We start from the raw sequence: 20,533 nt of genomic DNA, 5'->3' as shown, positions 1-20,533 counted from the left end.
TAGAAAGGAGAAGGCACCACCTTCTTTGGTAATCATGGAGTGCTTTGAAACTAAGAAGACAAATCAGCTTGTCCTTCATCCTCATTCTGTAACAAGATAGTGACTTCCCAGTCCATATTTCCAGTCCCAGGGGACTTTATCATTGTGGATCTTGAGTAAACAAGATTAAAGTCTGCAGAAGTCTGTACATTTTTCAACTATAGAAATCAGCTGAGTGGAAATTAAAAACAAAGTAAGCTCCTTGAGTCAGTTAAGGTTCTGTAGCAAACACTGCCTTTTTCCTGTATTTTGTAGTAGTGGTAATAAAATATATATATATATAATCCAAAGAATATGAAAACAAATACCAGAAGGACAAAGGTTAGAAGAAGCTGAAATTGTAGGGATGGAACAAGTTATATAACAATGATTTTGTAAATGCTAATCCAAAATTAGTGTGTTCAAGAAAATTTATGTTCTACTTTTTAACTTTAAGGGTAAGGGAAAGAGAGTTTGAAGCACTTACCAGAGAAAAACACTTAACAAAACCTGCTTGCCAATACTGGTACAAAAATTTTGGATAGAGTTGTTGCTATTGAGTTTGTAATTAGAATGCAAATACATTACCACATTATCATACGTGTCATGCACTTGAGATTCTGCAAGGAAGATCTCACCCAAGCTCTGTAGCCACCTCTCAAGCATTCAGTAGACTTGCTTATTTTTCTCCCCTTGTAGGAGGAATGATTTTTACAACCAGAGTGTGTTTCCTTTCCCTCCTGTACCTCCTGCACTGTAGCTATAATATTGCTTACTGATATTTCAGCTGCAGTGTGTGATGGGCAGTCAAGCTGCAGTCACAGGCTGCTTTGTTCAAGTAATGTGGTATATAGAGCCTATAGATACTAAAGCATTGAGACCATCCCATGAGGATTGAACATCACAAATACTAAACAGTAACTTGACTGATAGGCATTATTTGGGTGATCTCTGCTGAACTTAAATAAAGAAATGTTGACAAATGGTGTGGTATTATTAAAAGACAGTTATTCTATGAAATTTTTATGTTCACAAGTATGTAGAATTAAAGCTTTTCATCTGTGGGGAGAAGAACCATGTTTAACAACCTTGGAAGCGCTTTGTCCCTCCTCTAGAAATGGTCCGTGAGAAAAAAGCAAATATTATCACCCTTCCTGCAGCAGCAGGAGACCAACAAAATGGGCCTCAGGTCTGGGCCCAGGTTCAGTGATGCCATTTTGTAAAATATTTTTTTTCTCCAGAAGAACTCTCATCTATAGCTCATGACTTCACTTGCTGCTAGAACTGAATGAGTTTTTTCTTTGTTGCTGGAAAACAGTGGAGAGCTGTTTTTTTTTGTTTGGTTGGTTTTGTGGTAGCAATATTAACCAGGAGAGCTTTTGAGCACAGGGGAAAAGATTGTCTTCAGAAACTCATTTCCCTAAGGAAAGGGGAGTTGAAGGGTGTTTTTGTGTGTTGTTAATAGTTATACCAGTTAGCACACTTTTCTTCCCTAAGTGTGAAAGGTATCCAAGTTGAAAAAACATCATTGTGAAGCTGTTCGTAGCACCCACCCCTCAGTGATGACAGCAGGAAGCATTTTTGAGCTTTCCCCCAGTGCTTTCTTCTCTTTCATAGAGTTGAAAGAGACAAAGTGGAAGTCCAGTTGGATAACACTGAAAGTAGTAACTTTCTTGCTTGAAGAGCAATCTCTGCTTCATTAGTGTTCCTTTCTGTGTTTTCCCCTTCAGGTTGCTTTGGTATTACTTCTAATGAAATGAGTATGTGCACAATTGTTTGAAGAAAAGCAAGCATGTGTCGCCACAGTTACATTTGTTCAAGAAACATCCCATTCCTGCATTCTTAAAGACTTTGACAAGTTAGCTTTGGAACTCAAAAGTCTCAACTCTGTAAATCTTTTTCCTTTAAAATAAATCTGTTTCTTGGATAAGGAAATGCAGAAAATTATTTTCATGTCAATGTTCTTTTCTCTACATCATACACAATAGTATTTAGCATTTCCTTATGCATAATATGGTATCATTTTATGCTGTGTGTCTAGTTAGTTTCATTTTGGGAAGCACATACAGCCCCATCACATACATAGTAGACATGTGCCTTCCTGGCAGTTGACTGTTGCAAAGTGCATTTGCACAGTGGGAGAGCTTATATTTGTCAGCATAGCCATCAGTGGTGGAGGAGGAGAGACAAGGGGCCACAGGTGACCTTCAAGAACAATTCACATTGCTCTGTTAGAAAAGTATGTGTGAAAGAGGGAAGCAGTAAGTAGGCTGCTTCCTGAATAAAATATTATGGCAGCAATATTAGCCCTTAGAACCATCTATTGATTCCTTTGTCATATACAGTTTAATACAGAAGTTGGTATAAAAAGTTGATAGGTTTTGAGAAGTAGCCAAATTACTAACTGAAATAGTAGAAGCATGTTAAAGCAGAATTATATGACTAGAAAAAAATACATGTTTTTTCAGGTGTGGGTTTTTTTTTTTGTTTTGTTTTGTTTTGTTTTTGGTAAATAGTCTCTTTGGTTTTGTTTTTTTTTTTCTTCCAAATAAGAAAAGTTTTGTTATTTAGTTATATATTTATTTATTTTGTGATGTGTTGAAGTTACTTCGAAAGATTTGCAAGGTTTTTTTTTACTATGCATTTATTAAGTATTTACTATGTGTACATAGTAAATAATGAATGCTCAGAGTCCAGACTTCCACTAACAGTTGTTCAGGAAAGCATATAGAAACTTTTAATGCAGATCTGAATTAACAACACATCAAGTGCTTTCAGCAGCAGTTGTTTCTCTGTATGAATTTTGTTAATAAGGTAGTAATAATTGGTCAGAATTATCACAGAGGCAATGTAGGATCTCTTGGGTGCACTTATCCCTTTTCTCCTCGTTCACGGTGCTAGAGAAACCTCTAGTTTAAAAGGATTTTATAACAGTAGTTAAAGGTGTGTTTACTTGGCCCACTTTGGTAATGTGTGTATGCTGCAGTCATATATGGCATTGGTCATTACAAAAATGCACTTTATTCAGAGCTTTTGTTGCCAGCTTCCTTCACAGGTATAAGTGTCTCAGTGGTGCTGAGCATGTTCTCTTTCTCTGTTTCCTGCTGGTGTTACAAAACCACCTTCCTTTGTGACCTTGTGACAATGTAGTTTAATTACAGTCTAGTTAACAGACTTAAACATCTTTTTCCCAAGATAGTGGCTTTCAAGAAGTCGATAAATAATACACTTATTTGTCACTTCCGTACTGTTATTTGATAAAAGTGCTGTTTGATTATAGGAACCAATAATGCACTGCATACTTAATAACAGAAAGCAGAGAAATGTCTAAAATTCATCATAGACCAGAAACAGACATGGTGGTAGTGAGTCTATCAGTGTTGTTAGAGATTAATTGTGTAACTAATTGTTAGTTATGTAAAGCAGGGCCAAGTTGGAGTCAGGTAAAATCCTTAACAAGTAGAGATTGAATGAGCCAGACTAGGCTATACCTGTTGTGTTCAAGTACGGTGCTTTCTGTGTAATTGATAGTTATTTCCTTGAAGAACAGAAGTGATGGTTATTAAGCAAAACTTCTGAAGTTATTGCACTTTCCTGTTTTGCTCATCGTTTTTTTCTCCTCTTCAGAAGTTTCTGCTTTAGAGGATGTGCTGTTTTCCTTTTGTGTGTGTAACTTTGATGCAGTAGATTGTTCGGGAGTAGAGCTTCTGTCATCTTTCAGATGATTCCTTGTTCCTAATTCCTTTGATTACTTGTTTTGAGCTCTTTCTCTCACTATTCTGTGAGTTCCTTCTCCTACCTTACAAATGGCAGGGTGGGGATTATTGACTATTCTTGTTCCTCCTCCTAACATAACATTTTTGGAAGATATGATATATAATTACAAGTTTTGTTTATAGACGGAAGTGGAGAAAGAGGTGAGAAGGATGCAAGCAAAATCACAACCTATCCACCAGGGGCTGTCCGCTTTGACTGTGAACTGCGAGCTGTACAAGTCAGTTGTGGATTTCACCATTCAGGTAAAAATAAATAAATATGAATTATAGTATAGATTCCTTCCCTCCCTTCCTTTTTTCCTTCTTTCCTCCCTTCCTTCCTTTTTGAAGTTTGAAAAAGGTTGCACTATCATTTTGTAGTATACTACATTGTCCTTCAACAGTGCAAGACACCACAGAAATACCATATATGGAATTGTATCAGAGTTTTTAAGCAATTTTTGAGCCATTTGGTAACAACTGCATGGCACAGCTGTATCCCTGTGTAGAGATGCTAGCTGTGATATGTTGTGGAAGAAGGTATAGATCTTATGGTGTTCCAGTAACAATTGGTAAATATTCTGCCTAGAAAGACTAACCAGCAGTGGTGCAGTACACTGTTAACACATACATATCTCAGGAAAAATATTGTTCTTTTTTGTTTGTTTTCAGTGGTTTTGATGGAGAATGGTGATGTTTACACATTTGGATATGGGCAGCATGGGCAACTTGGACATGGTGATGTTAATTCCAGGTAAGCTGGTAATCGCAAGGCATGGCTGTGTATTGCTGTTCTGCTGTATAAAAAGTGGCTAAATTTCTCTGTAGCTAGGAAATGAGAAAACTCATATATTTTCCCAGTTAGGTACTGCACTTGCTCCCCATAAGCCCGTTGGGTAGATCCATTGTTAGTAGTAACCATACTGTTGTACTGTGTAGGTAACATGTTCCATATGTGAAGGCTTGTGTGTGTAGTTATCCGTATAGCTTTGATAATTGGGTTGTAAATGCTTCTGTCTCTTTATTTCTCTGTCCATATATAAGGGAATAACGTTGAAATCTCCTTAAGGTATCGTTATTTCTGGAAAATATTGCATATGCAATAATTAAAGTACTATGAGGTTATAAACTGAGATTAACCTATTTCTGTTACATTACTGGCAGTAGTTTGCTTCTGACTCTTTGTTTTTAAATAGTTTCCAAAATTAAATCACAAAGTTTGAGTCTCAGCTGCATGTCGTTGGCACTTACTTTCCAGGTCCGCATGAGAGTGACGTGTTTTTTGTGGTCAGTGGAAATAGAGAAGTCAACAGAGTCTGGAGAACTATCTGACTAACCAGCTGCCACTTACCTAATTCAGATATATTGAGTAGCTCTGTAAAATATATTGCCTTGATCTCCATTGACTATAGTGAGAACACAGACAACTAAATACAGGTGTCTCTAATGGGAAGCTGAATCTCACTCTTAGTATCTCGTCTGCTTATTGAAGTAGATAATCAATGTTTTGCAGTAAGAGGAAATACAATAGTGTTGTTCTTTGGGTGTGCCCATGTACCATATGTGTGTAAGATGGGGTTTTTAATAGTAGGGATCACTGAGGCTTTGGGTATGTCCAGTAATGCCCAATTTCCTTACATAAAAGGCATAAAGAGGGAGCATCCATGACTTGTCTTCAGTTCTGTTGTTTCTTTTGTAACAGTGAAATAAAAATTGCTTCAACATCTATCCTCCTAATCTCTTGCAAGACTTCCAAATAGTCTCTTTTGTCAAGTTTCTGAAGAAATCATCTTCTTCTTAAATCTTTCATTGCATTCAGTATACAAAGGGAGAGAGGGAAGGAAGAACGGAAGTTAATAGGAAACATTACTTTGCATTGGCTGCTGTGCCAAATGGTAGTCTCTAAACTGTTACACTTACCCAGTCTGCATTAGACTGGTGAATGCTGTCCCTGTTTCTGCCTGTAATAGGGCCACGTGACAGTAGTCTTTTTCATTCCTGGAAATTCATGGATACTGGAAGCTGCAACTGCTTTAGCAGGCAGTTCAAGTCACTCCTAGGATAAGGCTAGTTGTTCTTTGAAGAGATACAAAAAGCAGTGGCGTTTGTACTGGTAACTTACTGTCTCCCATTTCCAACTTAAATGAAATTGCTTGGGTTTTTTTTTTTTGAAGGCATCAGGGCTATCTGCACTATTTGTCAGAATTCCAGGCAGTAAACGCCGCATCTGTTGCTTATTTAGACAGAAACTGGATGGAGACCAAATGAGATCCTAGAAGAGAACGTGAAACATCCTGTGTGAAAAGATAGTGCCTGACCAGTCCTAAAAGCTGAGGAGCAGCTTGGCACTGACCTTTGTATCATTCCACAGCAGATCCTAGACAGTGTCTGAAAAAAGCCTTGAAGAAATTTGGAAAATGTCCTGTGCATGAGAACTGGCTGTAGTACTATATTGCTGTTTAGCACCATCATTCAGATGATGATTTCCTCATTGATGTACTTCTTTTTCCAGCTTTAAGTAGAGATCACTCCTCTGTCCTCACAGTAAGGGACTCAGAGAAGGAAACAGGGAATCCTTATGCAGAGTTCCACCTCAGTTGGGACGCAGTGGTGCTGAGATGGCCAGCTCCAGCCAGGTCAGTGGTATGTCAGTCATGCAGTGTGTCACATTGCCTGTATTGACCTCAGGAAGACCATTGTCTTCTGAATCCAGGAACTGATGATCTTCTGTGTTTCCAGGAGAGGGAAGAAAAAAAAAAAAAGAGGAGATACTGTTTAGGCAGCCTAGCTAATACATGGTGGCCCCTGAAATCAAGAACCGACAGGACAAATGCAACAACTCTCATTTTCATGTGAGGGAACCATCTTCATTACCAGATGATGTAATGATTGAAGTTTCTGGGCAGCAAGTGATGACTTATCCTTTCAGAGACTTCTGTCTTTCACTGTAAAGAAATTCTTGAAAGTAGTGAGTCTTGAAAATGCTTATCTATTTTGAATTCCGCACAACTGTCTAGACATGTCTTATTCCTTAATTAAGGGGATTCTGGACTCCTCGTTTAGACAGTGATAAGCACCACAAATTCTTTGTACTACTCCAGAAAGAATAAGGCATGTTACATGCCCTAAAAAGACTTCAGACTATTATTTTCTGTGTTCACGAGCAAACAAACCAGCAGATGAACAGGATGACATGATTCTCAATAAACCATTGACAGAACTGAAATGGTGTGAACAAGCAATATGCACAGGATGATGATGTTTTTTCTTCAGCAAAGGCTTTAGTCACTCACAGATGGACGACATACAAAAGCAAGTGATCTGGTTCCTGGGAGACCATTTTTTCCATATCAGTATGCTGGAGCTGTTAAACTAGTCTGCATAGGCTTTCTGCTGTAAAAGCCACAGCAGTAGATGTTGATGAGATATTTGCTACGTGAAGGATTTGACATTCCCTGCTCTTCAAACTAGATGCTGAATGGGTGGATAGAAACTCAGTGGAAGCAAGAAACACATTGCGGTATCTAGTATTGGTTAAAAATTGTGCATCTTGTGTTTGCATAAGCAAGGAACTGTGCCTTGGTGATGCTTTTCTCAAGAAAGTGTGACTTAAAACTTCAGGATCTTTCTGTTAGTGTTCAAAGTTTGCTTGCATTTCTTGTACCTGCTGTTGCTTTCAGCACTTGGCAGTCAAGCTCCAAAAATGGAACCACTGAAGTAGAACAACATGATGTATCTTTGCTTCCAAAGGGTCAACAATGACATGGAAGAAATACTTGAGCATGGACAGTCAGATATGTTCTATGAGAAGACAAAGGGTAAAGACTACTCTATTATCTCTACAACAAAACGTGTCCCGTAAGACTATTTCTAGGTGCATTGTCCAATTATTTTACTTCAGTTGTGGACTGCCGGTCTTACTTACATCTTTTCACCAAGCTTCCATTTACATCTAAAATCTGAAGATCTCCACTTTGTTTATTTTTTTAACCCCTGTACTGTCCAGCTCTGCCTGCAATTTACAGTCGTTTTCTTTTGACACAGTACACAGTAACAAATAGCCCATGGTGAACCTGATCTTACAGCACCACGGTCAGCAGCCCCATGTGAAATGTTGTGCACCTGCCAGCCAGCTATCGGCTGGGCATCTACCATGGACAGGCACCTATTGCGGGACATCTTGTTGAAGATCACATCACATCTCCTGCCAGACATGCTTATCCTTCAGGACAGAGGAGGGTTTCACTGTGGGTAGCCTAAATTGTATCTGGACTTCTTGTAGGATCCTGAATTAGCTAATGCGTGTGTATCTGCTGCTTTTCATTCAGCAATCTTCAGTTTTCCCAAGGGATCTCAGGTTGCTATGTGTATAGCTGAGTTTGGTCTGTGATTGATCTCTGTCAAGTGCCTGTGTCTCATCCAGAAGCCAGAGAAACTGTGATTTTGACACAGTGTCCTTCAAATCCTTCTGAGAAGAATACTTCTCAAATGCAGAATGTGTGCTTGTCAAAACTTTGCCCAAAGGGCCTCTTAGATTCTTAAGGGTCTACATTGTTTTTCTATGCTGAGTTTCAGTGGATAGGAAAATACTTGTATCAGTTTTCACATTCCATATAAGGCAGTCTACCCTGTTTATTGTATTTTTCCAAATTCCTCCTAGTTTTATGAAGCAAAAAATATTACTCTTATGCAGTTTTACTGTATTTTTTGACGTGGTTAAGTGTCTTTTTTCCAATTCATTTTCATAGTAGGTGTGCTGTGGTTAGCCATTCCAAAATTGGGTGATCTTAAGAAAAGGGCTAACAAGTATAACATGCTACATCTGTCTACTTTAGTTGCTTGTTCATTTTTGCTCTGCTGTTACTAAGCATATATCATACTCAACTTTCAGGTAATATAGCTGATAGATGGAGTAAGATTTGTGTTTGTTTTTTTTTTAATGTAAATTGTTGTATTTATTTGTCAGAGTAGACATCATAGTGGTGAGATTAGAGGGCTAATACTGCTTTCTGGCCATCTGTACAAAAAGAAATTGTGAAAATTTTTCACTCTAAGTGTTTTTTTCATTAGTTTTTAATTATGTTTTTTTTCTGCTTCGGTATCTTTTTGAGCTCTCATAAAGTTAATGGAGGTTGAACAATGTCTCAGTAATGTTCCGTCTGTTTTTAAAATATTTCATCATTGCTGCTGCCAAACTTAGCTTTGTATGTGTATTATCTTACTAGTGTCCAAACCCTTGTGCTTTTAGGCCAACAAAGACTTACAAATTTATTAATGTCATGTTTTGTGTCTTCTACCAAATTCTGTGCTGCTCTTCAGTCTGTCCATTTCCCTCACAGTCACCCACTTCAAGCAAACGTTCTCCACAAAGGAATCACTTCTTTCTGTATGTGTTCCCTCTCAGGTCGTTATTCTGTCTTCATACTATATTCCTCTGTTCCACATTTCTATGTGTCCACATCTTCCCTTCTCTTACCCTTTAGAACATACTCTTCTTCCTCCTACTTTTTTGCCTTCAGTGTAGCTAAAAGCAGAACACACAGGTAACCCCTCTTTTTGCACATCAGCTGCTAAAGAACTGCTAGGTAAATGTGGGCTGACACTTCTTTATTCCAACATAAAACAATCTATTCTTATTTCATTAGATTAACTTATTTTTGAAAGTGCATACAAGTAAGTATATATAGTGCTCCTATTCTCTAGGGTCAGAGTTCCCAGACATGGAGTTATTCTGGAGTCACTTGTTCATCAAATACACAGTCCAAAATAATTTTGAAGTGTAGGTAGTCATTCGTTATAGGACTCAGATTTTGGTACAGTTCTTATAGTCTCCTGTTCATTTTATTGTGATTTATGTAAAAATTTTAGTTGTAGTGTTTCGTAGTTCTTTCTTTTTGTCTCTCTTGCTCTTTCTATTCTGAGTCATCACTGCAATCTTTCTTTCTTTGCTTCTTGCTCATGCTGCTGTTTTTTTTCATTTATTTTGTTAAAATGGTAAATTGATTTTCTTATACCTGTCCATATTTGGGAGGCATAAATATTACACTTGTCCAGATCGTTATACAGGAAAACATTTGGGGGAGGATTGTTCTTTCTCAATTCTGTGAATTTAATGGAGAACAGGTTTTTAATTCCTTATTAGAAAGTTACTGGAGGTAGGTGGACCCTCGCTTTCTTTTATGGTTCTGTAGACAGCTAACTCAGGAGGGCCACAGCAGTATTGCTTCTGGTCATTGTACTAGAGTACCAACCACATAAGGCTTTGATCACTTCATCAATTAAACAATTTTGTTAAGTACATAATCAACATCCTCGCTACAGATTTTTTTTTTAATGCTACCATTCATTGCTCTATATTTTGTATGCCTATACACACACACATATTTATTACTGTACCTACTGTAACAGAAATGTAATCCTACAATAATATAATTACCCATTTTTATTCAATAGCAATTCCTGAGTTTAGTTGAAAAAGGTACTTGATCTGGTTCCCTGTAACAAGAAGGTATAAACTCAAATATCTGGTACAATTTTTCAAGCTTCTGTTCATTTAATAAGTAAGATGTTGCTTCACATAAGTAAGATGTTGCTTGGCAGATGTTCCATATAGTATCTGAACATAATGAATGTATTTCAGTTAGTGAAATCATAGTAATACTAGTATATACGTTATATGTTGCATAAGCATGTAATGATACAAAATTAATTTATTTTTGATATAGGGGATGTCCTACTTTGGTGCAAGCATTACCAGGTCCTAGTACACAAGTTACTGCTGGAAGCAACCATACAGCTATTCTCTTAACGGATGGCCAGGTTTTCACATTTGGAAGTTTCTCAGTAAGGAAATAATAACGTTTATTTATGGGAATAAACTGGTAATCAATGTATTGCTCAAAGGCCTTTCAAAATTGTTCAATTATATTGCAAGCATAGAACAACTCACGGATTCTGCATGTCTTTTTATGTCTGTGTCTCATGTTTAAAAATGGGACCTCTAATATTGTTGTGTTTATAAAAGCATGGTACCAGGGATTCTTGGCAGTTTTGAGGTGGAACAGTTTTCTCAAACGCTTTATTGTTACAAGCTCCATTGCAAATAAGTATCTATTGGATATTCTATTACCTGCATTAGTTGGAAAAGTAACAGGGTCACCTTTTCTTCCATAGAAATGGCAATGAATTGCAGAAGTTGTACTTACAATTTAGGAGAAATTGTTGATCAGTACAACACAGCATGACTGTGGTACTTTTCTTTCATATCCACCTGGCATGTACTCCCCCATGTCCATTGGGATCAATTTATATTTTCACTGAATAAGCACTTCAACATCATTTAATCCCCCTTCATCCTGACTTCAGGTCTTTATTTCGCCTTGTCCTTGAAATGCTCCCTCACTACAGTTTTTCCAGGGTAATTTGTTGTTAGTATTTTCCCCAGAATGTTCTTTTAACAAATACTCGAGTGTAGAATTGTTTTTATAAGTTTTAAAAACAATGTTTTGCCAAACACAACAGATACATCACCTTTTGGAGTCTGTATCTTTTTAAAGAAAATGCGAAAAAGGTGAAGATTGAAATTTTAGAATTGAAAATTTCATTTTTAATTAAAACTGTGCCCCAGATGACTCTTATATTAGTTAATAATCATTGTTTTTCACACTTTGAGTTAGATCTTCAGTCTTTGTCAAAAGTGACTTGAGTATATAAAGGCTTAAACTTTGTTGACTTTCTGTGAAACTTAGCTCCTGAAAATCCAAATTCAGTTTGAGAAATAGGATTTTAAAACTTGTCTGTTGATTGAGTCTTTCTCTTAAAATAAATAAATAATAAATAATAATAAATCACCCAGAAACAAAAGAGGCTTTGAGGCCGTATTTAGACCACCTGTCCTAAGTATTTAGTCTTATCTAGTCTTAATACTATCAGACTGTAAGTTCACTGAGAGTTTTATAAAGTCAGGCAAGCCCAAGAGCAAGCATATTATTTGTAAGTGTCTTCACTAAACAAACAACTTCACTGTTGTTTACAGTTTGAAGTATTCTCTTATAGCATACAGTTTCATTTTCAAATAAAAATGTGATGAATAATTTCTAAATAGGCAAAAAATGAGATGAAAGCAAAAAAGGTAAATTTTTCAATACTGAGATATTCAGGAAATAGTTTACAAAATAAAAAGGTATGTTACAATTTGCCTTATTTGCTAACATGGTTTTAGTTATGACTGAAGTGTAAGGGGAAATTGAGATTGATGGATATGTATGGTTAAAAAAAAAGTGGGCTGTACAAGTTCACCTACCTAGAGGGATACACATTAGTATCTATACATCTTTTTTAATAGAAAAACTTCACTGAAAATTAACTTACTAGTTAATACTGTATTCATATAACATGTAAATAAGCAGGAAAAAGAATATAAGTAGTATGTGTCCGTGCATGTGTATTCATTATACATACATTACATACATGCAGTATAACTTTATTGTTTTTCTTTCTTGGTTCAACTTTAACAAGTTTCTGATTGTGCATATGTGAATAGTGAATTCCCTTCATTCAAAATTAGTTCAAATGTAAACTTTAAAGACTGGACCAAACTTCTAAATTAGATTATCCACATCAGTCTCTTCCTCATTTGTCTCTCCCAAACAAAAGTGGTGGTTTTGCTTCAATATAGAATATAATGAAAGGATGATGGTATGTCAAAAAATATTAAATATGCCTGAGAAATGGTATTACAGTATTGTGTGTATTTACTCTTCAGGTTTTGTAAACTCAGGAGTGTAGAAGTAATTTTATTTTCAGAGGTTGTCAATTTGGAACTTTTCTTTTAGCAATCGTGATGTTTTTAATTAAAGAAACTATTGATTGGTGAGGGAAACTACATGGTGTTAGAAAACGTGCAAATTTTGTTTCTTCAGGGAGGTATTGCAGTACTTGGAGTGCCATATTTGTTTGTCTTCCTATTTGTAGAATGGAGATCTCAAAATTCCAGTCCATATTCTCAGTTCTGGATTTGGATTTTATGATGTGACTTCCCAATTAGATGTGAATAAGCTATCTCTGAAACTGAAGCAGGGATTGGAATTGTAATTCTCTGTTCTATGGAGTTTCCCACAAATCTGCAGTTTTGGGCATTTTTTTCCCCCCACACCTTTTTTTTAATTCTTGGCTTTATGAACTTTATTCATGAAGCTTAGTTTGACCATGTTCCTGTTCAGTCTCACCTGTAGTTAATATTTAGTGTTATGTAGAGAGAGAGAAGTAACCTGCTGGGCACAATGTATTTGCTGTACATGCGTGTTCTTCTCTTCTAGCATTTTAAATTATAAATTACCTTAACTTCATTGGTACTGAATTAATTTTTTTTGCCCCAGTGAAGCAGATGGAGTTTAAGCAGGTTTATTGCATCAGTTCTTACTAGATTTTAAATTAGAAAAACAAGGTAGATTTAGATTAGATATAAGGAAGAAATTCTTCACTCAGAGGGTGGTGTGAACAGGTTGCCCAGAGAAGCTGTGGATGCCCCATCCCTGGAGGTGTTGAATTCCAGGCTGAATGGGGCTTTGAGCAACCTGGTCTGGTGGGAGGTGTCCCTGCCAATGGCAGGGGGTTGGAACTAGATGAGCTTTAAGGCCCCTTCCAACTCAAGCCATTCTGGGATTCTAGATACTTAGGCACTTAGGTCCACCTTTCAGTTAGCTCGCTGTAGATTGGAAATGAAACCCTAGATATTCAGGTCAGGATGTTAATGAGCATATTCAGGGGTGCTTGCTTAGGCATTTTATACTCTTTTTAGCTCAAATTTGATGTGCTAATAAATTTCAAGGAACCATTAAGAGTTATGTGTTCTGTCAAACTAAAAGTCCATAGAAGTTCAGAACTGAGTTTAATTTAGGCTGTCTGAATAAGTTCCTACCAATTAATTCCTTGTTTAGCACTGAAGTTATTCAAATATTGAGTATTTAAATAGAATAAATGCTGTTATATTTGACTCCAAAGGTGGAAATGAATGTTCTCCCTAATGGAGTGTTTGAGTTCCATTAAAAAAAAATAAAAAATAAAATAACTGAATAAGGAGGGAAGAGTATTTCTCAAAAGCTTGCTTTATATAAACGTCTAGTAGTCATTATTACTTAAAGTAGTCATTATTTTCTGAAGGTAATTTTGTGGTAAGCTCTCTCTTCCAGATTACTTATTTTTTATGCTTTAACTGTGTAAGTAACCTGCTTATCTCTGAGACTTGGTGTTAATTACTAATTTTATATTCTCTCTATAGAAAGGTCAGCTTGGTAGACCAATTCTGGACATGCCCTACTGGAATGCAAAACCAGCACCGATGCCTAATATAGGCTCTAAATATGGACGCAAAGCAACATGGATTGGAGCAAGTGGAGACCAGACTTTCCTCCGGATCGATGAAGCTCTCATTAATTCTCATGTGCTTGCTACATCAGAGATATTTGCAAGCAGGCATATAATAGGCAAGAAATCTTCTAGAATATTTTAAATGCTTACAAAGTTATTGGAGAAGAATCAGATTCAGGCATGCAAACAATAAAGGAGCAACAAATTGAAAAAGTGAATAGAGCAAATTAAAATATTTTAACGTTGTAGTTATACTGAGCATGGCTCATGGCTCCCTTAGAAATGTAGTTTTATTAAAAATAAGATTGTTAAGTCTAAGCTTTTTTGCACTTCACATTTTTTGCAATCTTACTATGGTTTATTATTTGCTGTAGCAGTATCTGTTCTTTGCTACTACATTAGTGCTTCATGCATAGAATATGCCATGTAATGAGCAAAGTCTTTTTTATGTTTTTTTTTTTATTTATTTTTCTCCCCCTTGATCTAGGTTTGGTACCAGCCTCAATATCAGAACCTCCTCCTTTTAAATGTCTTCTGATAAACAAAGTAGATGGCAGTTGCAAAACATTCAATGATTCTGAGCAGGAAGACCTTCAAGGTTCTGGTGTGTGTCTGGATCCTGTCTATGATGTTATTTGGAGGCAAGTGTGGATTATAGCTCCTCAAGTCATAGTATAAAATCCTTTAAAATTATTTTGGGAGGCTGGAGATTTGATTATGCTCATTTCCTGAGTAAACAAAAAAAAAACAGTTCTGAGTCTTCTATGCATCTTATCATTCTCATTCCAACCTCATGATGTTTGGGGAATCCCAGTGTATTCTGCTTATTTTCTTTTTTATTCTTCCCTAGATTTCCTTCATCTATTTAACATTGTACTGACTACTTGAATTTTCTTGACATTCCAGTTTCTACAACATCGTGTCTTTCATCTTTGTTTTTCTCTCTCAAGCATTAGTGATTAAGACTTAAACAGAAGGAATAGAATAATAGTATTCTTTTCACCTCTGATATTTTGAGGTTAAACTGAAAATATTTACACAGATAGTACAGGCATTCAGGTTACAGTTGTCTTTGAGTGTTGCATTCAGTGGAGTCGTTTACCAGGTATAGATCATAAACCTTTGTTCCAAAACATAACATCAGATGCTTCTCTAAAGAGTTATTTTATAGCTGTATTAGACAGTATTTGGGACAGAGAGTTGAACTGATATCTGGGTGCAAGTGGTGGGTGATTACACTTATTTTTGAAGACTTGCTCAAAACACAGTAATCACTTAAAGTTAGAATAAAGCAGGGAACCAGCTAGTCAGCATTCATCTGGAAAAGATACTATCACGTAGGAGCATATCTTGAAAAGATCATCGTGTCCAGGCTACTTCCATTCTACTTTGGATGCCTTCATCCAAAATTGAGGCTTCAGAACATAATATGGGAACTTAACATTGAAGCATGCATGTTTGCTAGGCATATTTCTTTATGATCTCTAAAATTCCTTGGGTGGATGTAGTCCTGCATTGTGCACATCCCCAGTATTGTTGGAGTTTAATTCTCCAGTTTAAGTTTTCAATCTCCAGACTAAGTTCTTACTTAAATTATGATGAGATTTGAAATAAGGAAAAGTAGCACCCACACCCTTTCAAACTTTTGGTTGTGGTATTATCAGCATGACTAAAAAACACTGAAAGACCCGATTTGTGAGTTATTCCTGACCATAAGAAAGCAGGAAGTTTCAGGGTGGAAAAAGGCAGGTGAAGACACTCAACTTGATGTAAAACAATAATGGTTATTCAGCTTGACAAATTTCAAACTCAAGTTTCACATTATAAGAAAGTAACTTAAAGGTGATATTATGGGTAAATGTGGGTTGTTAAGATGTTGTTCTATTGCCTTTCAAAAATTTGGAAAATAGAAGTAAATCTAGAACTTCAGGACATAACTATGAAGAATGGATTATGAAAGTCTCTGTTTGCAGATTTATTTCTGTGTTATATTCCATACTTGTTTAATAGAAAATATTAAAGCAGTCTAAAGAAGAGATGTTAATAAATCACACAGAATCACGCAGAATTTCTAGGTTGGAAGAGACCTCAAGATCATCGAGTCCAACCTCTGACCTAACGCTAACAGTCCCCACTAAACCATATCCCTAAGCTCTACATCTATATGCCAGTTGGTAGTGAAATATGTGGTATATTAATTATAATTCAAGGGCAGTTTTATTCATGCCTATTTAAATGAAAAGGGCAGTTCCTTTGTACAAACTTTTTAATTTTAAAGATATTCTTCACAGTTTTGTGAATTTTTTTAGTTAGTAGTGTGGATAAATTCAAGTGGTTAAATCATTTCATGTATCTTTATATACATATATGCATGTATATAAATTTAGACATTGCTAAATTGTTGAAATCCTGAATAGATGTAGTGTCCTGTAATATCTTTAGTTAAAACTTTCCTTCTCAGTTACTTATACCATCTTAGTCCCTTTTGGATTTTTAGTCCAGTGTACCAAGTGAAAATTTATTTTCTCCTTAATCAGAACACTCCCATAGGCCTGTGTCTTTTAACTGTTTCTTCCTTTTACATAGTTATATCAAAAACTTCATTTTCTTTTTGTGCATGTTGATCTATAGTATAGAAAGTCTTTCTATTCCGTTGTTCATGCTGCCATTTTCTATGATCCTTTAAAAACTCACAATGGGATCTTATACATTCTAAAAGCCCAAACAAAATATGTGGATTTCTCAAGATCTTTTTAAACTTGTTTAAAGGTGAGTAGCTTTTTTACGTTCACTTTTCATCTTTATCATTCTTGAGCACATCTGCCATTATGTCTAGTACTTTGCTACTTAATTCATGCTTCTTAATAGATTATACCATTTTAATATTTATTAGGTTTGAAAAGTGCCTAACATTTTCTACAATATGCAAATCCATAATATGATCGTTTGACTTGAAGTACAATAAGAATGTTGTCTCTCCATTTGCCTAGTGTTAAGCCAGTAAAGCTTATATGCATTTGGTGTAATGATGTGCACTTTTAAGAGTTTGTACTGGAATATCTACATTTTACATTAAAAAGCTTACTTAATTATCAGTTAGTTTTTTGTATTTTTTTTTTAAGTAGGTGAAAGGGTTTTTTTTTTTACTCTGTTTTGTCTTGCTCTAGGTTTCGACCAAATGCTAGGGAACTGTGGAGTTACAATGCAGTAGTTGCCGATTCCAGACTTCCCTCAGCTCCAGACATGCAATCCCGGTGTAGTATTTTGAGTCCAGAACTTGCTCTACCAACAGGTTCCAAAGCTCTAACCACCAGATCTCATGCAGCTTTGCACATTCTAGGTACACATTTATAGTTGATAAGTCAGAAGCTTAGGTGAAATAGACACATTACTTGTATAAATGTATAAATGAACTGTAGTGTAACAGCTTTCTGACTTCTTTTTTTTTTTTTTAAGTTAAAATCTTTTAATTTTTCACCATTGTTCTTAACACTTATGATCTGGCTGACATTCATTTATTTTAATCAAAATAATTTTCTTCTGCCATCTTAATGATGCTAGATGATTTTAGAGTTCTGATGGAACCTGCAGAGGTAAGCAGAATACAGTAAGAGAGCTTCCTAGATAAACTTTTTGGACAGTCTGCAGTCAATACTCAAGTTAATTTGCAGTCTCCAAAAAAAAAAACCAAAAAAAAAACAGAAAAAGCACCCTTAAATGTGCAATTTTGAAATTAATTCAGTATCTGTAACTAGAATTACTTTTTGCAGCTTTGTATAGTCAGCCATTAAGAGTAATATGATTTCCTTTTTTAATCTAAAAAGCCCACCAAAATGAAAAATAATCCTGTAGTATTCATGTATAAATTGGCCGTAACCAACATGTCCAGTGCTTCAAAGCACAGCTTTGGAAATAATTTTAGGTTACTTGCTCAGAGATTGTAATGTGTTCATTGTCCTGTGTGTTAGAGACAGGATAAATTTTAACTTGAACAGTATTTTTTGTGTTCAAGTCAGAATAAGGTATCTTAGGTAACCATGTATATGAAGCATAAAGCTTTCTATGAGGGCTCTCAAATCTGCCCATTGTTCATTTGTTACTTCAGCTCTTTTTTTGTGGTAATATGGGAAGTAAAAGTAAAACCAACAAACAATGAGGGTGTTGCTGGCTATTTATTTACCATTAGATTAAACCATGTTTCTTGGTTATTCTGGAAATTGAATCAATTAAGTGACTTCGATCTTCAACAGGAAACCTTCAGATTTTATAGCAGTGACCCATAACCTAATCAAAATTAAAATGATACTTAGGAGACTACATGTGGTTTAGGGACAAAGCAGCTAGGTTGCTTTGATCTTCTTAACTAGGATTCATTTCCATTTCACTGATCATAATTAACAGTAAGAAATGTTAAGTGTTTCTTGGTTTTGCTTTCTTTTAGGTTGTCTTGATACTTTGGCTGCTATGCAGGACTTAAAAATGGGTGTAGCAAATACAGAAGAAGAGACTCAAGCAGTAATGAAAGTTTATTCTAAAGAAGACTATAGTGTTGTTAACAGATTTGAAAGTATGTACACAGTAAAATTTTATAGCATAAATTAATCAAGCTTGTGGAATAAAAGACTAGGGTAGATTAACTGTATTTTTTTATTATTGTGATATTTTTTTTCTCTTTAGGTCATGGAGGTGGCTGGGGTTATTCAGCCCACTCGGTAGAAGCTATCCGTTTCTGTGCTGATACAGATATTTTGTTAGGTGGTCTTGGTCTTTTTGGAGGTAGGGGTGAATATACTGCAAAAATAAAGGTAAGTTGTTTGGTTTTGTTTTAAATAATTTTACATCTCAAATTCAGAACTTTAGAAATGCCACCTGCAAACATGATTAATTTTATTTCTTGATGAATGAGTGGTTTCCTGTATATTAAAAGCATTAATAATAGAACTGGCACCAGGCTTCTTAGTGAGAAGTAATGAACCTTACACAGGTAAGGTGGATGAGGTAGAGAACTGAAAATTACTATTCTTAATGGTCAAGAATTAGACCGTTCTTAAGTTCACTAAATGCTATGCCATCTTACAGGTGCCTGGATCTGATACAGCAGTGTGTAGAATAGTTCTGTGATCATTTTCATGAAGCTCAGAACATTTGCAGAAATTTTGTATTGTGGGCTTCAAGTTAGAAACACATCATGTGTCGGGATACATGGGGAACTGCCTTTCAAAAACAGGAAAAGAATACTTATCAGTAGCTGGAATTCTTTTAGTAGCAGCTGAACCGTTGCTTCCCACAGTTGCTGTCATTTCTTTCCCAGACTGACCTCTGGGTGGCTTTTCAGCTGGGATTCTTCAATTGAAAATGAATTGAAATAGCACCAAGCATACAACTTGTGTTTGCTTTGTGCTGAGCATAAAGATGATTAGGACTGGAGCATGTGTACTGATGTAAATAATTAAATAAATTGGTTTTGAATTGGAAAAAAAAGCTCAAGTAAACACGGTGCGAATACAAGAGCAATCGTTTCTGATAAATACCTTCTGTTCTTGCATTTAATAGGGATTTCAAAAACTCCCTGAAAAACATTAAAAAGGAAGGAAAATAGCTGTAGGAGATTTCTGTTTGATCTTTATATAAGAAATATGTTACTGTTGTCATATGTCTATCATTTAATGGGTAATTGAGTTTCTTTTTCTGTTTTCAGATGAATAGGGCTACTAATTATTATGGTTTATTTTAGGGAAATTGATGGTATGTGGTTAGCATTTACATTTGTGTAAGACAACTGGAGAGCTGAAATAAATAGTTGTAATTTATTCTAGTTTAATACAGTCACTTAGAATTACAAATGATTAAGGAAATCAAAGAAAGTTAACCCGACAAGCATTACTAAGGTTTAAGTACTAAAGATTGTAACCCTGACAAAGCATTCTTGTATTATTTGTTTCTGGTTGTCTAAGATTAGCTTATGACCATTTGTTAATGGTTGTCTAAGATTAGTTTATGACCAAAATAAGATTTGCCAGTCCTATCACAGATAAACTACATACTAAATAGGGTCTTACAACATAAGTCATAGGTATGTATTTTGGGCCTCTCTCAAGCTGATCAAATTGAAGAAGTGATTTTTGACTGATTAAGAAGCCCAAGTTCTTTTGAAAAGTGTAACATCTTTTGTCCTAGTCAAGAACTGTTCATGATATTACTGACAGTCAAGCTGTACCTTTCCAGATAAGCTGAGTATATCTCCAGACAGAAAACCTTCATATTCTGCCAAACTTTGCCTTTTTTAGATGCTCTGTATTTGTCTTGTCTGCAAGATTTACAGAGTTTCTCCACTTAAGATTAGAATATATTTGGGCATAAGGCATTTGGGAGATCAGTGTCAATTGCTGTTT

At 35.7% G+C, this 20,533-nt stretch overlaps 1 protein-coding gene across 13 annotated transcripts in view; it reads left to right on the top strand.

Moving 5' to 3' along the window:
• The window catches only part of MYCBP2 (MYC binding protein 2), a 193,871-nt gene that overhangs the window by 70,980 nt on the left and 102,358 nt on the right, over positions 1-20,533 (top strand). For all 13 annotated transcript variants that reach the window (XM_082784816.1, XM_082784822.1, XM_082784820.1 and 10 more), the window contains 8 exons: positions 3,918-4,037; positions 4,446-4,527; positions 10,499-10,616; positions 14,053-14,257; positions 14,629-14,782; positions 17,309-17,481; positions 18,583-18,708; positions 18,819-18,946. In XM_082784816.1, coding sequence (XP_082640942.1) covers positions 3,918-4,037; positions 4,446-4,527; positions 10,499-10,616; positions 14,053-14,257; positions 14,629-14,782; positions 17,309-17,481; positions 18,583-18,708; positions 18,819-18,946 — 1,106 coding nt within the window. The remainder of the gene's footprint in view (positions 1-3,917; positions 4,038-4,445; positions 4,528-10,498; positions 10,617-14,052; positions 14,258-14,628; positions 14,783-17,308; positions 17,482-18,582; positions 18,709-18,818; positions 18,947-20,533) is intronic.

The sequence above is a fragment of the Aythya marila genome, assembly GCF_965140915.1.
Source record: "Aythya marila genome assembly, chromosome: 1".
Lineage (NCBI taxonomy): Eukaryota > Metazoa > Chordata > Aves > Anseriformes > Anatidae > Aythya > Aythya marila.
This window is presented reverse-complemented; position numbering and strand designations above follow the sequence as displayed.